The sequence below is a fragment of the Sorex fumeus genome, unplaced genomic scaffold (genome assembly GCF_029834395.1).
Source record: "Sorex fumeus unplaced genomic scaffold, SorFum_2.1 ptg000100l, whole genome shotgun sequence".
Classification (NCBI taxonomy): Eukaryota; Metazoa; Chordata; class Mammalia; order Eulipotyphla; family Soricidae; genus Sorex; species Sorex fumeus.
The window spans coordinates 1,808,448-1,824,358 of record NW_026606157.1 but is presented as its reverse complement, the minus strand read 5'-3'; the positions used below and the strand labels follow the sequence as shown (position 1 = coordinate 1,824,358).

Sequence of the window (15,911 nt, the reverse complement as noted above, 5' to 3'; positions counted from 1 at the left end):
CTTTTGTGTAACTGTGAATTCTTTCTTTCCAAAGCCGGTTCAGCACTTCTCTCACACTAGCCTTTGGATCGTCCTGAAAAATAAAAGAATATGTGGGTTTGAAGCTGTGGTTCTCTGCGAGTGACCTGTCCTGCAAAGGACAGCTGTGACAGCCAGGCCCCTTCCACTAAGACTCGAGTCCCTTCGCATAGTATTTATCATCACCATCACCCTCACCTCCAACTTAAACATAAGTATTAAGTTAGCACTACCACTTCTCACCCCCACCAGAGATCAGAATCCAGGAACTACGCCCCCCTGCTCTTCCCTACTTATTGCCCCTGCATTCTGCATCATACCTAGAGTCGGATGAATGCGGGAGATCTGCAGAACTCAGAAGGGAAATGTTAACTGCAAAAATGACTGCATAGGGGCTGGAGCCATAGCACAGCACCCCTGACACCCAATAGGGTTCTACGAGCCCCCAGGAATGATCCCTGAGCTCAGAGCCAGGAGCAAGCCTGGAGCACAGCTAGGTGTGGTCCAAAAACAAAACCAAAACAGGAACAAACAAACAAAAAAAAAAAAAGAGAGGAGGAACGGGAATATGCTTACCACACATAGTTGTGTATTCATTTTAAATTCTGGGCAAATGCAGAGTTTGAGTGAGGCAAAATACATATAAGCCAGGGCTGAAATTTTCCTTGGAGGGGAGGGAGGAGAGAATATGATCTCTTTCTTCTTCTAGAGAATGAAACTAGAGGTTTAAGTGTTCACAGTATATCAATTTTCTATCACCACTTGCGTTACATGAAATTTAATCTCTCATTGTAGAGAAATTTGTGCAGCACAAAAGCGCAGGGAGAGGAAAAATTAAAAATTCAAAACTTCAGCCATTCAAAGCTAAAATTGTTCCTGCCGTCTAATGCATTTCCTTATAATTTTGTGCCACACACATTACAAAAGCAGGATTAGCATAATTCCCGCTTGGCCAGTTTTCAAGTCATGTCCAAACTTTCTCTCTCACCTCATTCTCAGAGCCTCTTCCTCCGTGTTATGTGAGTTTGAAGCAAACTCCGGATATTATATTAAAATATAAATATTTTAGCATATATCCCTAAGATTTTCACAGATAACTGAATAGGTTTATGGTAAGAGGATATAGACAAAATAATTTATTTTATTTTCATCCTTCTAATGACCAAAAATTATTTTGGACATTTCAAATCAATATACCTCCCTTTTTTTTCTTTCAACCTATGCCATGAAAATTTATGATGGGGAGTCTAACAGCAACTTTGGGGAAAAAGACAAAATGATCCCCAAGCTAAAGGTGTGGTCTCCCCTTTAACTGGATCACTCAATGAAAGGCTTTGTGGGGAGTCTCACTGCCTGTTTAATAGCAAGACTGTATTCCATTCCTACAAGTCAGTATTATCCTAAGCACTTTAATGTATAATAATTAAGCACCATTCACATCCCCTCAGCAAATGCAAAATGCTGTGATTCCCTTTTTACAGAGAAGGATTTTTGAGACCTAGAAAGTTAAATAACAATTAAAATCCACAGATTATTAAAATTGATGACCTTAGATTTTTGAGCATCATAAATGTTTTTAACTACAGAGATATTTTTTAACCTCTTTTGCTAATTTTATTTGATAAATGCGAGCTTCCCATAATACTTTTAATGATGTATAGAATCACAGAATCATAGGTCTATTGATGGCTTGTCATATCACTGAGCACAGGCCACATCAAAAATTTATCAGAAATATCTATCTGAGGTAAAATTTCAGTGACTCTATGGGGAGAGTCAAGACCAGACACAGTTGAACCAGAGTCCATTTATCCCCATTTTACTCCTTGCAGACATCTGCAAATTGCAACATCATAAAATATCTCATTGAAGTAACTTCCACATAATGAAACCCAGCCCAAATTTTGGCAGCAACGGTAAGTTGTTTTGCAATACAACCAACATTGACTTGGAAAACTAAGTATTTTAGAGAGAAGGTTCTAAATTCTAAATTCTAAATTCCCACCTCTCTTTTTCTCTCAGTCTCTGTCATATACAGATTTGTTCCAAGAGCCATCAGAGGAAGCACTAGGAATTTGCTGACTCTGTTCAATGGATTTGGCTGTTTCACAGGGGCACTGTTGGTGCAGGTGATATATCTCCTCACAGAAGGTAAAACTAGGTTCATGACATGATTTTATATATGTATATGCATGTATATGTATATATATAAGTATACATACATATACACACAAATATATGATATATATGAGCTGAAACACACACATGTACATGCATATATATGTATATATATGTGCTTACACTTGAAAACTAAAGAATTGAGAGAAAAATCTTAGGAGAGGGGCTTTGCTAGCATAGCCTTTTTTTAATTGATCCACTTTTGCAATTAAGATAGAATTAAGATAGGAAATAGACTCTTGCTGTATTCATTAATTTCTGGGAATTGTTTTTCTTTTGATAGGAGGAGGTAATTACAGAATGTCACTTCTCAAGAGACCCTGTCTGCTGTCTTTCTTTAGTGTATTTTAAAACAAAGTGGTCATTATGTGCTTATTAGGTCTTTCAATGAGTTTATATTCAATAATGCTTCATAGCTGGCGTAGATAATCCTCAGAAAAGGTAAGCTCTACTTAAATAGAGGAGATGGGGTATCTGGGTGATCATTTTCCCTTATGATTTGCCAGAAGTTTTATCTATGCAACCAAAGAGAAATTATGAGTTGAATAACAAATGATCTTGGAAAATTTTTTCTCCTTAGAGGTTTTGGTCAGGAGTAAAGATCAATCGGAAAACTCCACATATAAATACAAAAAAGATCACTCTTATATTGCTGGTAGAAATAACAGAAAGACAATAATGATTATATATCATAGTGAAATGCCTTTTGCTATTTTTTCAAATTCAGATTTTCCTTATCTTTCTAATATGTTAATATAGCTTACATTAAAAAAATACTGTTGCCTATTTTATGGGAAACATTGGAAGTTCATTCTTCTCTACTCTCAACTATACTTATAATTGTGATCTTAAAAGTAATATAAAGAGTTACTCAGAACAAATTAAATTACCTACTGTAAAAGTATGAAAAAAGTAACTTGTATGAATGAGAAACTCCTTTGAATTGGATTAAGTATTAAAAAAATACTCACCAAGGATCCACTTGACTGCTTGAACACCGGAAACAGTAGATATCAGGGTGAAAAAAAGAAAATAATCACCAAATCCTCATGACATATTCAGAAGATTTAGGAATAAATAAAATTAGAATGATAAATTATAGCAATGATTAAGTACCAGGAAACAGATCTATAATCTTTGATTGATGGATAACAAGATTACACCCTGCTCCTTTCTTAATTGTTTGTCTAGTTTAGTTAACTAAGAAAATTCAGAAGTTAAAAGTTATGTATGTATTTACTTCTCACTATGTCCCCAACTCTATGCCACAATGAATTATGTTTGACATGGCTCTAGCACTCAAAGGGCTCAAATCCAAGCTGTCATAACAACATGTAGAAACTGTAGCAAGCTGTTGATTTTTCTGATGGTTATATTCTTTATTTAGAAATAAGGAAAGAAGTATAATATTAGGATTTTATAAGACAACCTGGAAAAGTCTAACCTATAACTACAAAACCAGATCTTAAACATATATTCCTTCTTTTCTTTATATTACTCAATGAAATGTTTCTGAGAATTTATTTAGAGAAAAATTAGAACCAAACCATTTGACATATTCTAGAAGTGCCATGTTAAACATATACTACCTGTTAGTATTTATGTACAAACAGGTAGTATATGTTTATACATATATCACTTTATCACTGTCATCCTGTTGGTCATCGATTGCCTCGAGCAGGCTCCAGTAACATCTCCTTCGTCTTAGCCCTGAGATTTTAAAAAAGTGCCACATTCGAGGCTCTTTCAGGGTCAGGAGAATGAGACCCATCATTGTTACTGGTTTTTGGCACATTGAATACGCCACAGGGAGTTTGCCAGACTCTGCCGTGTGGGCAGGATACTTTTGGTAGCCTTCCAGGTTCTCCAGAGTAAGACCTAGATAATAAGACTGCTGCTTCTGGGAGCAGGGTTTTATATACATATATACACACATATATGCATATATACACACATATATACATATACATATACATATACATACATATACATATATACATATACATATATACATATACATATATACATACACATATATACATATACATATATATACAAACTGATGTAAATGTAAATTTGTTATGCTGATAGTTTAGCAACTTAACTCAGAATGAGGTCAGACTTCACGGGTTAAGCTTTCCACAAGACTATAAATGCTAAGATATCCGTCACATATTCAGGGCTCCTGAGGATTGCCATTGCTTCTGATGAACTGGTTATAAATTTGGAGATCCCCACAGACTCCTTCAGATTTGATCATTTACTAGGATGACTCACAGAGCTCAGAAAAGCTCAATGCCTAAGATGATAACTTTTTTAATAGCAAAAGAATATGAATCAGAATGAGGTAAAGGATGAGGCACACAGAACAAAATTGGGAGGATTTTCTCAAACCTTCTTTATCCTCAGAGATACCATGCTAGCCAGCACACCAATATATGACAATATGCTGATCATTGTCACTCAGGGTAGGTTCTCTGAATATGGAGGCTATGGTTAAGCTATGGTTAAGTACTAAGGAACAGATCTGCAATCTCTGATTGATTCATTTACTCGTGGATTCATTGGTTTTATGGTTGATCTTAATCTCAAGCCTCACCTCTCCCAGAGCTTAGCGTGATACCATGTGTCTGGAGCCCCAACTCTAATCATATGATTGGTCTTCCTGAGTGGCCAATTCCCATACTGCATTATCAGCAGAACTACCTAGGGATCCACTATGAGTCATAGTCATATCATTAACCTAAACCATCAGACGGGACTTCCACCATAATTTACACAGATTCCAAACACTCAAGAAATTCAGAGGGTATAGTTTGTCTCCCAGGAACCAGAGACAAAGACCAGGCAAATTATTTATTACAAATTCAACTCTGTATGCAAACATATTTCACTGTAAACATTTTTTTCTTGAGAATCTGCCTAGCATGGTATTATACCTTTATATCACCATTTAATTTATTGTAATTGTTTTATAAAGGTGATATTATTATTTTTTACTATATTATTTTTTATTGACATAATATTGGTGTAATGGTATAACAAAATATTGAAGTTAAAACTGTATATCTGTTTATATGTCTTAGAAGCACAATGTTACCACACTCTATCACTAAAATGCCAATATATCCACAACCCTATCCCAGTCCATTTAGCCTTGTGTTTTAAATACAACAATTAAGATATAGAAAAGAGAGTGGAGTGTTTTCATGATCACAGGTAGTATCTGATCCTTTTCTCATTCCAAAACCACTGCCAACATTGGTTTCAATAAACTTTGGTTAGGAGTCACAGAAATATTCCTTCTGGAAACAAACAGACTACATACAGTCTACTGTGGATAAATATCTAGATGTCAGACATAGAACAACAAAAGTTATATCAATTTTGGCAGAAATTTAGTATATATGGAAGGAGGTCTACCTAGAACATCTCAGAAAAAAATGGAACTTTATGTGAATCACAAACTAAATTTGTATTCAAGAGAACACCATTTAAATTTAAACACATTAATTTAACTTGCTTCTATAGTTATGAACATTTTTGCCTTGTTTGGGGGCACACCCAGATTGCTCAGGCTTTACTCTTATCTCTGTGCTCAGGAATAACATCAAGAGCTACTCAGGGGACTCTACATGGTGCTGGGGTTGAGCACAATTCTTATGTGCAAGGCAAAAATCTTACCCAATGTACTATCTCTCTAGCCAGGATTTTTTCTATTCATAATATTATGCTATCTCCCAATAAGGTGGAATCTTATGGTTAGAATTTACATAAGAGTTCATCCAGTCTAATGCTAACAAATACCAGCGTCTTCTGATGCCCCCAGAAAATTCTCTACTTTTAGAAGAAATCTGAACCTATTCTTCTGTAGTTAATAACTATCGAACACAAATCAAACAAATCACAAATCATCCTGTTAGTCGTCGATTGCCGTGAGCAGGCCCCAGTAACGTCTCCTTCATCCTAGCCCTGAAATTATATTCAAGGCTCTTTAGGAGAATGAGACCCATCATTGTTACTGGTATTTGGCATATTGGGTACGCCACGGGGAGTTTGCCAGACTCTGCCGTGTGGGCAGGCTACATTCGGTAGCCTGCCAGTTTGTCCAAAGTAGGAATGAGATAATGAAATGTCATAATAAGATGTCATGGCCACGCGGTTCCGGGAGCTGGTTTTTATAGTCTCTGAGTCTTGGCCACTGATGGGATTACACGGCGCCAGGGGGCCAGTTGGTGGGTGTGACCCCCGCCTACTGGAATTTGGAGAATCTGGGTGGAGGATGCTCGGCCCAAATCCGAGTAGGCTTGGAGATCTCGGCCCCTGAACCCGCGTGACTTTGTCTCTCTGCTAGTACCTTCATGTGTGCGGAGAGTGGTCTCTGCATGGGGGTGGCTGATCCTGGAGGTCTTCGGCTGCCAGAGCCCTGGTCGGGGCGGGGAGGAAAGCTCAACCCGCTCCCCTCCAAGGGGCCCGACAAGGACAGCCAGGCGCAGGGGGCAGGAGACTGCACTGTTATCTTCCGGGAGCTGGTTTTTATAGTCTCTGAGTCTTGGCTGCTGATGGGATTACACGGCGCCAGGGGGCCAATTGGTGGGTGTGACCCCCGCCTAATGGAATTTGGAGGATCTGGGTGGAGGATGCTTGGCCCCCGAGCATCAAACACAGAACAGGATATTTTTCTAGTCACACAGGAACTCTTTTAAACATTTGATAGATATTTAAATCAACGACATAGTACAATGTTAAGAGACTATGTTCTCTTTTAAACTACCCATGTCCTCTATTTTTATGTCAATAACAATAAATAATGCAATGCTATGATGATAAATTCATGCACAAAGTTCTCAATAAAGAAAGCTACTCTGATCTAGACCAACCATCCCTTCCTTAAACCAAAAATAATTTGTCAGTATCTTTCCCTTTTTTTAAGCCCCTCCTGGGGAATTGCTCACTGGGGGACAGTCAAGAGCAGCATTTCTGCAACTATGGTGGCTCCAGGGATTAAGCTCATGGTCTCACAAAAGCCCTTGATGCATTATAAGGTATTGTGTCAATAGCTTTCTTAAAATGAAGATTTTAGTGTCATGATGCTAGGAGAAATTCCCCACCTCATCTGGGCTCTTTTTAGGTTGGACAAACCAACATCAGACAGATTAGGAGAAAAAGACAAAATTTAATAACATGCATATGGAATATTTACATGACTTGTACGTTTTAAAGCACGGTGGGACTAAGCACTGGTATTTATCCTGTGTTGAGTGATTTGGGCATCAAGGAAAGGGGATTATGTCACATAGCAAGGATGGATGATCTCATCTTTGCTCTGAGTATATGAGATGATTCTCAAATACAAAGGACATGTTCATGAGGAACTTATACTTAGTTGATAGCCCCAAACTACATTCTTCTAGGTCATAAAAAGGGAGAGAAGCCACCACTTCTTTTTTTAAAATAAATTTTATTGGATCACCATGAGGAACAGTTATAAACTTGCATGATTACATTTCAGTCATACAATGATCAAGCACCCATCCCTACACCAGTGCACATTTTCCACCACCATTGTTTCCAGTGTCCCTGCCACCATCCCCACCCCATCCCACCCCCTGCCTTTGTGGCAGGTACATTTCTTCTTATAGTCTCTCTAATTTGGGACATTATGATTTGAAATACAGATATAAGAGAGAAACCATTATTCTTCAATTAGGAAAAGTGCAAAGGACTTAGAAGGAACAGATGATTCTTCTCCACCTCTAAGGCCTTTAGGGTTCTAAAGTTAAAATAATTTACATTCCTAAGTAATGGAAACAGACCTCCTGGGGCCCACAGGGCTTTCTTAGTTCTATGACCAAGGTGACACTGAAAAAAAGTTCTATTCTGCATATACTGAGAAAAGTTTCTCTGACCCTTTGGGAGAGACCAATCCCATGTGAGAATCATGCACAATGCAGAGCTTTTTGTATGCAAAGAGGTTCGATTTGTTTCTTTTAGTGAACTCCTCATCCTCTGAATCCCTAAAGGGAATGTGACTCGTGCACCATTCTATTCTTAAGGTATATTAAAATCTAAAATTTTCGGAGCTGGAGAGTTAGAGCAGATAGAGTTTTGCTTCCCTTGGGTGTGGCTGGTCCAGGATTTGATCCCAGCAATCCATATGGTCCCTGAGCAGCACCAGGAGTAATTCCTGAGAGCCAGAAGTAAGCCTTGAGTATTACCAGGTGTGTCACCCCACAACTACCCCCCCCCCGACAAATACCCCAAAGCTTTAAAAAGATTGTTACTCTCAGTTCCCTTCCATCCACTTGATAGTTTTTTTAAAGTATTAATTTTTATCCTTAATAAATGTCAGCCCATAATCCTAGAACACAACCCTTTCAAAAATCTGGACCTGGGGGGCTGGAGCAATAGGACAACGGGTAGGACATTTGCCTTGCACATGGCCGACCCAGGTTTGATTCCCAGCATCCCATATGGTCCCCTGAGCACCGCCAGGGGTAATTCCTGAGTGCAGAGCCAGGAGCAACCCCTGAGCATCGCTAGGTGTGACCCAAAAAGCAAAGAAAAAAGAAAAAAAAAGAAAAAAATCTGGACCTGTTGTCCAGAGTATTACTCATCTCTACTTCCTAGTTATGCATCATTTGCAAATTTAGTGAGCAAGTTCCTAGGCTTCTTCCAGGTAATTGAAAAATATTTTGAATCTTATACAGGCCCAAAGACAGAGAGAGTCTTATGGAAAATTCCTACCAACCTCACAGTAGTAAAAGACAGTCAACGAACACCCTCTTCTGGATGTGATCATCCCCCACTTCACCTAATTACTATAACTCAGCCCACTCACTTCTCCATCATTCCCTAAATGACATCACAAGAGATTCTGTCATGTCTTTTGGGGAGGTGGATGGATCTGGATTTGTGACAGTCCCTTTACTCATAAGAGTAGCATTATTCAAAAAAGGAACCCAAGTTCATTTCAAGTATTTTACTCTAGGCACATAATACTGTTTAGAGCGACTAATGTGGACTCCTAAAATTCAACAATCTTTTGACCATGTATGTAGATACGCTGACATCTCTCATAGACTATTTTCTCCTATTTAGAAAGCCAGATGTTTTGGGGTTAGACCCCGGAGCTATAGAACAGCAGTTAGGGCAATTGCCTTGAGCAATGCTGGCCAGGTTCTATCCCTGCCATCCTATATGGTCCTTTGAGCACTGCCAGGAATAACCTCTGAGCACCACCAGGTGTGGCCCCCAAACAAACAAACAAACAAACAAAAAGATGAATGCTTCATTTTACCTTTCCAGAGATAAGGAGAGATAAAAGTAAAGTATTTGAAAATGTTAATGCAACAGATTATTTTGAATGAAAAATTTAAGTCATCCATCATAGTGGTCCATTTGGTTAACAACAAGATCAGTCTATTTAGTAAAACAAGCAATGTTTTTGACAGAGCTGACTATAATGAAATCAACACTATCACTGTCTGTTTAGGCACCCTGAGTCGCTGCATTCCGTTTAGCATGTAGGGTATTTTAAACCTTTAAGGATTCATGTCAGCTGAGCATATGTATGGTATGTGTGTATGTGTGTGTGTAAGCGTGTGTGTGTGTGTGTGAGTGAGTATATGATTGGAAAGATGATCAGTTATCACAGTCTCCTTGTCTCCAAGCTGCATTAGTCATTTTTAGCACCATGATGGAGAATGGTGTGAATGCGGTAAATTCAAAAGATTTCTCAAAACTTGACTGTGCAGACAAATAACTGTTAGAGTGACATTTTCAGTACAAGTGAGAAAACTGATCCTTCTGGGATCTCGAGCTCTGAGTGCTTTAAAGGAGAATATACAAGACTAAACCCATCCTCCCACACTAATCATTTCAGGAATAGTTTATCTAAAAGTAGCAATGCTAATAGAAGGGAGTGAAGAAGTCAGCCAGGCTCTGCCGTCACCTCGATCCCATTAGCAGTGAGATCAATTTTCTCACACTCATAAGTTCTAAATTACCCTTTGACAAAAATAACAAAATAGAATTCAGTGAAAATGACATCTTCGTTGTGGACACGTGTGTGACTGAAAGATCTGCAGTAGGATGTCCCAGAGAAAAGGAAGGTTAGCACGACCAAGAGGTCAAGGTCTCTATCCCCTTGTCCCCGTTAATCCTTCTTGCTTAGACTGTGGGAAAGCAGCAAGGAATCTAGCTGCTTAATTCCCATGAAAAATTTTTTTAAATTTTTTTAAAAATTTTTAATGGGCTGGAGCTATAGTACAGTGGGTAGGGCATTTGCTTTGCACGTGGCCAACCCGGGTTCAATTCTTCCATCCCTCTCAGAGAGCCCAGCAAGCTACCAAGAGTATCTGGCCCTCATGGCAGAGCCTGGCAAGCTACCCATAGTGTATTCAATATTCAAAAACAGTAACAACCAGTCTCACAATGGAGACATTACTGGTGGCTGCTTGAGCAAATTGATGAACAATGGGATGACAGTGCTATAAGTGTGATTTTTTTTAAATGATACACCATGAGATACAGTTACAGACTTATAAACTTTTGTGCTTACATTTCAGTCATACAATGATCAAGTATCCATCCCTCCACCGGTGCCCATTCTCCACCACCAAAGTTCCCAGTATCCCTCCCTCCCACCTCCTGCCTCTGTAGTAGGCACATTCCATTTTGCTCTCTCTCTCCCCTTTAGAATGTTGTGGTCTGTAATGCAAGTATTGAATGGCCATCATGTTCAGTCTAATATCTACCATGAAGATCTTTTTTAATGTAAAATCTGATCCTGAGAATTCTCATTTAAATACCTATGATTATTGAGGCCACTGATATTTATATCAGCTTAAAATGTCACGTTCCTCTTGATGAATTTACCATTGCAATAAACTTGAAAGAAGAAAATGTTTATACACCTAGAAAGCTTCTCAACTGCATTTCACCATCCATTTTCACTTTTTCCATGAAATGCATTTCTTTAAATCCACATCACTATCTTGGTTACAACTCCATAGGAGCTTTGAGATGACACAGTTTTTAGACACACACTGGAGTAAAGGTAGCCTCTGGTGGCATAATTTACTTTTTACCAACTAACCCTCTACTTGATGTCAGAGGTCTGAGGGTTACTGAGCAGGATACCATCAGGGTGGCAGGACCACTACAGCTCACAGTCATGGTAAGAGCTAAACGCAGAAAACTCTAATATAAAAGGGTTAGGTATCCAGAACCATTTAGACACACAAATTCTACAAATCCTTTGGAATTGCTCAGAGGCCATAGAGTTTCTAACAAAATCAGGGTCGAGTTTTTTCTCCCTTCAACCATAGAAAACAACTCCCTATTGCCCATAGCTCAGAAGAGGCAAAAAACAGCAGAATTTTGAGTCAGACAAGTCTAAGCTCAAACTTAGCTTATAAATGTGTCTGTCAGGGAGTCGGGCTGGTGGGTAAGAGGGAACCTCAGGACATGGACGGAGGGAAGTTGACACTGGTGGTGGGATTGGTGTTTGAACATTGTATACCTCAAACTCGACAATCAATAACTTTGTAAATCATAGTGTCTTAATAAATAACTAATATAAAAAAATAGAAAAAACTCCATTTAACCCTTCATGGCCTAAGAAAATTCAGCTCTTTAATAAACTTTTCTGACTATCTCCTTCTCTATAATGGTATTATTAATGACATTTAATATTTTAAGAAAATAATACATAACAGAAATAATATTTATAATATATACAAAGCAATAGGGGCTGAAGTGATAGCACAGTGGTAGGGCGTTTGCCTTGCACACGACCCACCCAGCCGACCCAGGTTTGATTCCTCCGCCCCTCTCGGACAGCCCGGCAAGATACTGAGAGTATCTCGCCTGCACGGCAAAGCCTGGCAAGCTACCCGCGATGTATTCAATATGGCAAACACAGTAACATTGTAACAATGTCACAATGGAGACATTACTGGGCCCGCTTGAGCAAATAGATGAACAATGGGAGGACAGTGACAGTGACAGTGACAAAGCAATAGATTAAGATGTTAGATAATTTGAGTGGGATTTCAATATTTTTCAAGGTGACTAGGACTATCATGGTTATCGCCTTCTAGTGTGGTACATTATTAACCCTTAAGAAAAGAATATGTTACAAAGGCAACATAAAGTAAGAACTGGCTTACAGAACTGAACATACTTTTGAGGGTGCAGGGGGGTACATGTGAAAAAGAGGGGACACTGAGACAATGATGGAAGTAAACAAACACTCCAGTTGAAGGATGTAGTAGTGAACTACTATACACATAAAATACTGTCATTAATAATAACTTAAAAGCACAGTGTCTCAAATAAAATATCTCAAAATTTTTAAAAGATTTTATTATTCAATCACTGTGAGATAGACCCTTACAAAGCTGTTCATGACCAGGTTTAAGTCAGACAGTGTTCCAACACCCATCCCTCCTCCACCAGTGTACATATCTGACAAAAATTTCCCATCAACACCCCCCAACTCCCCTCCCCAGCCTGCCTCTATGCCTCTATGGCAGGTATTTTTCCTCTCTCTCTCTCTCTCTCTCTCTCTCTCTCTCTCTCTCTCTCTCTCTCTCCCCCCCCCCCCACACACACACACACACACACACACACCTTTTGGGCATTGTGGTTTGCAGTACAGATACTAAAAAGGTTATCTGGTATATTCCTTTACCTAGTTTTAACACTCAGTTCTTTTCCAATGTAATTATTTCCAGCTATCATTGTCATCCTGGTCCCTTTTTTTTTAATCTTGCCTAATTACCTTAAAATGTTTAAAGAATGTGTTCCAAAATGTCAGAGCTCACTTCAATCCCAGGTCTAGATTAGGATGAGAGGAAAGAGAACAAAGCTCTAGAAATCCTACTGGTCTCATGAACCCATGTCATTGGAAGAATTTTCTCAGCATGGCAAACTTATATTGGGTAGAGTTAGAAATCATTCATGTGTACAATAAGAATGCTAGGAAATTGTACTAAAGCTAGTACTAGAAGAATAAGTAGTGTTTAGTTTGGTGAACATAGGAGTGAATTATTGGTGGTAGAAAGCATTTATATCAAGGTCTGGAAGTAGAAAATTATTAAGTGCACTGGAGAAACTAAAAGCAGTTTTGAAACCTAAATATATTTAGAAGTGCAGAGAACTGCATAAAGTCAAGTTAATAGATCAGAAGTAAAATATAACAGGTCTTTGGTTTGCTGGGAATTTTTAGAACTTGCAAGAGAAAAAATAAAGGCATTATACAAGGAACATGGTCTACATGATCTTCTTGAGTTTTAACATCAATGTAGATGCAGCATGATTTAAATGGAAAAAGAAACAACTTGGGGGAAAGTGCACAACTGAAATTATTCTGGCAAGTCTAGCATAATCATGGTCTAGAGAGAAAGTGGGTAGATGGGGAGAGATCAAAGGCATTAGCTTGATTTTGGAGGCAGAAATCACAGTGGCTAGTGATGGTCTTGATATGACTTAGAAGACAGCAGAGACAAATTGTATCAAAGAAGCATCCTTGATTCTGCCAATATCAAGTGGATGGGCCGAAGGTTCACTTTGGATTTCAAAAGTCTTGTTTGGAATTCAAGCGAAAAATTCTAGATGAGGAACTTGTTACTGTTACTGTTACTGTGTCTGGCATATCTAATACGTCACGGGGAGCTTGCCAGGCTCTGCCGTGCGGGCGAGATACTCTCAGTAGCTTGCCGAGCTCTCCGAGAGGGGCGGAGGAATCGAACTCGAGTCGGCCATGTTGGCTGCGTGCAAGGCAAACGCCCTACCGCTGTGCTATCTCGCCCGCAGGAAATGGTAAATTGTGGTAAGTACTACATGATCAGATAAATGAAAAATGAAAAATATCCATAGATTTAGTGACATTATGATCTCTAATAACTTTAGTAAGAGAGCAAGTGAAAAAGAGATTATGAAAGGCTGAAGAAGAGCTAGTCCATGAGGAAAAAAAAATATCAAGATTTAAACATCTTTCCTGAAGAACCTGGCATTCAGATAAAGAGAAATAAAGTGGAATTGAGATAGAGATATGGATGGAATTGTTATATTTAACAAATTTTATAACATGGCCACCCAGTTGAATTAGAATTTGAGGTAAATAATAGCTAATAACTATTTTAGTTTAAGTACGTTCCCTCTGGTATTGTGGACATACCTGACACTAAAGTTATTTTTAGGCAATATTAAGCACTAGTATATTCTAAAAAAGTAATAATTGATAATTTTTCTGAAATTCAAAAGTACCTGGGAGTCTGTATCTTATTGGGAAGCTTTGATGCAAGCACAAGATACTTCCTAATAGAGAGAAATGCTTGAGCATATTTAACTGCTTAAAATATTCAGCAATGCTTCACGCCTTACCAAGGTCATGAGTTGCCTCCCACGAGTGGCTCTCCAGCACGGCAATGGCTCCAGAGGCACAAGGACTTAATGCAGAGCCCCGCAGCTTGCAGCAGAAAAGTGAATGGACTATGCGTTGATCCATGGTACCATGCCTCCCCTGGAGGTAAAGGGTGTCACTCTCTTCCGCCTTTTTCCCCCCAGGCAGCAAGATGGTGGCCGCCTCAGAGCTTATTGGAAAGCCAGGTATGAGCCGGTTGTGATGGGGCAACTGCAACCTCATGGGAAGGGGGTTGTTCCTGGCTCATCCTTCATGCCCTACCAAGGTCACGAGTTTGCCCCACACGAGCGGCTGTCCGGCACGGCCATGGCTAGAGAGCCACAGAAACCAATCTCGTAATTATCTGGCTCTTGGCAGAAATCCCTCCAGACTTAATAAGTAAAATATCAGAAATCCAAAATTGTGCAGCCACTATTGCAGCCACAAAACATCACATAGTTCTCATAACTAGCTACAGAAAACAAATTATTTCACAATGCCTTTTCAGCAGTTCTGATTGTTGGGTGGAAACTCTAAACAATAATGGTGCATCTTTTGTTGAAATAATGAATGTAATCAAAGTAGATAGAGAGTTAAGTAGAAATCATCTGCCTCACAGGCATTGGGAGGAGTGGGGGGTTATATTGGGGTTCTTGGTGGTAAAAAATAAGTACTGGTGAAGGGAAAGGTGTTTGATCATTGTATAACCAAGACTTAAACCTGAAAGCTTTGTAACTTTACCCACAGTGATTCAATAAATAAATATAAAAAAAATCTAGCACTGATGTAGAAGCTAAAATGCAATGAAAAGAAATGAGACTATACTTACTGGAGGGTAGATATTCTGCACTGACACAAAAGAGAGAGGAAGAGGATGAGTTTAGGGGAAGGCAGATTGGAAAGAAGCTGGAATCTTCCCTTGTTAATCCTATCATGGTCTTATTTTTTAATTGAATTATTGAGAGATACACAGTTACAAAGCTGTTCATGATCAGATTTCAGTCATAAAATGTTCCAACTCTCATCCCTCCACCAGTGTACATTTCCTACCACCTATGTCCCCAGTATCCCTCCTGCTACCCATGCCTCTATGGCAGGCATCTCTCTCTCTCTCTCTCTCTCTCTCTCTCTCTCTCTCTCTCTCTCTCTCTATCTATCTATCTCTCCTCTCTTTCTTCTCTCTTCTTCCTCTCCTTTCCTTCTCTCTCCTTCCCTCTTCCTCTCCCTCCTTCTCTCTCTCTCTCTCTCTCTCTCTCTCTCTCTCTCTCTCTCTCTCTCTCTCTCCTCCTCCTCCTTTTGGGCA

At 39.1% G+C, this 15,911-nt stretch overlaps 1 protein-coding gene across 1 annotated transcript in view; it reads left to right on the top strand.

Moving 5' to 3' along the window:
• SLC15A5 (solute carrier family 15 member 5) overlaps positions 1-15,911 on the top strand; it is an 87,895-nt gene that overhangs the window by 54,405 nt on the left and 17,579 nt on the right. Inside the window, exon 7 of the mRNA XM_056134594.1 lies at positions 2,041-2,169. Coding sequence (XP_055990569.1) covers positions 2,041-2,169 — 129 coding nt within the window. The remainder of the gene's footprint in view (positions 1-2,040; positions 2,170-15,911) is intronic.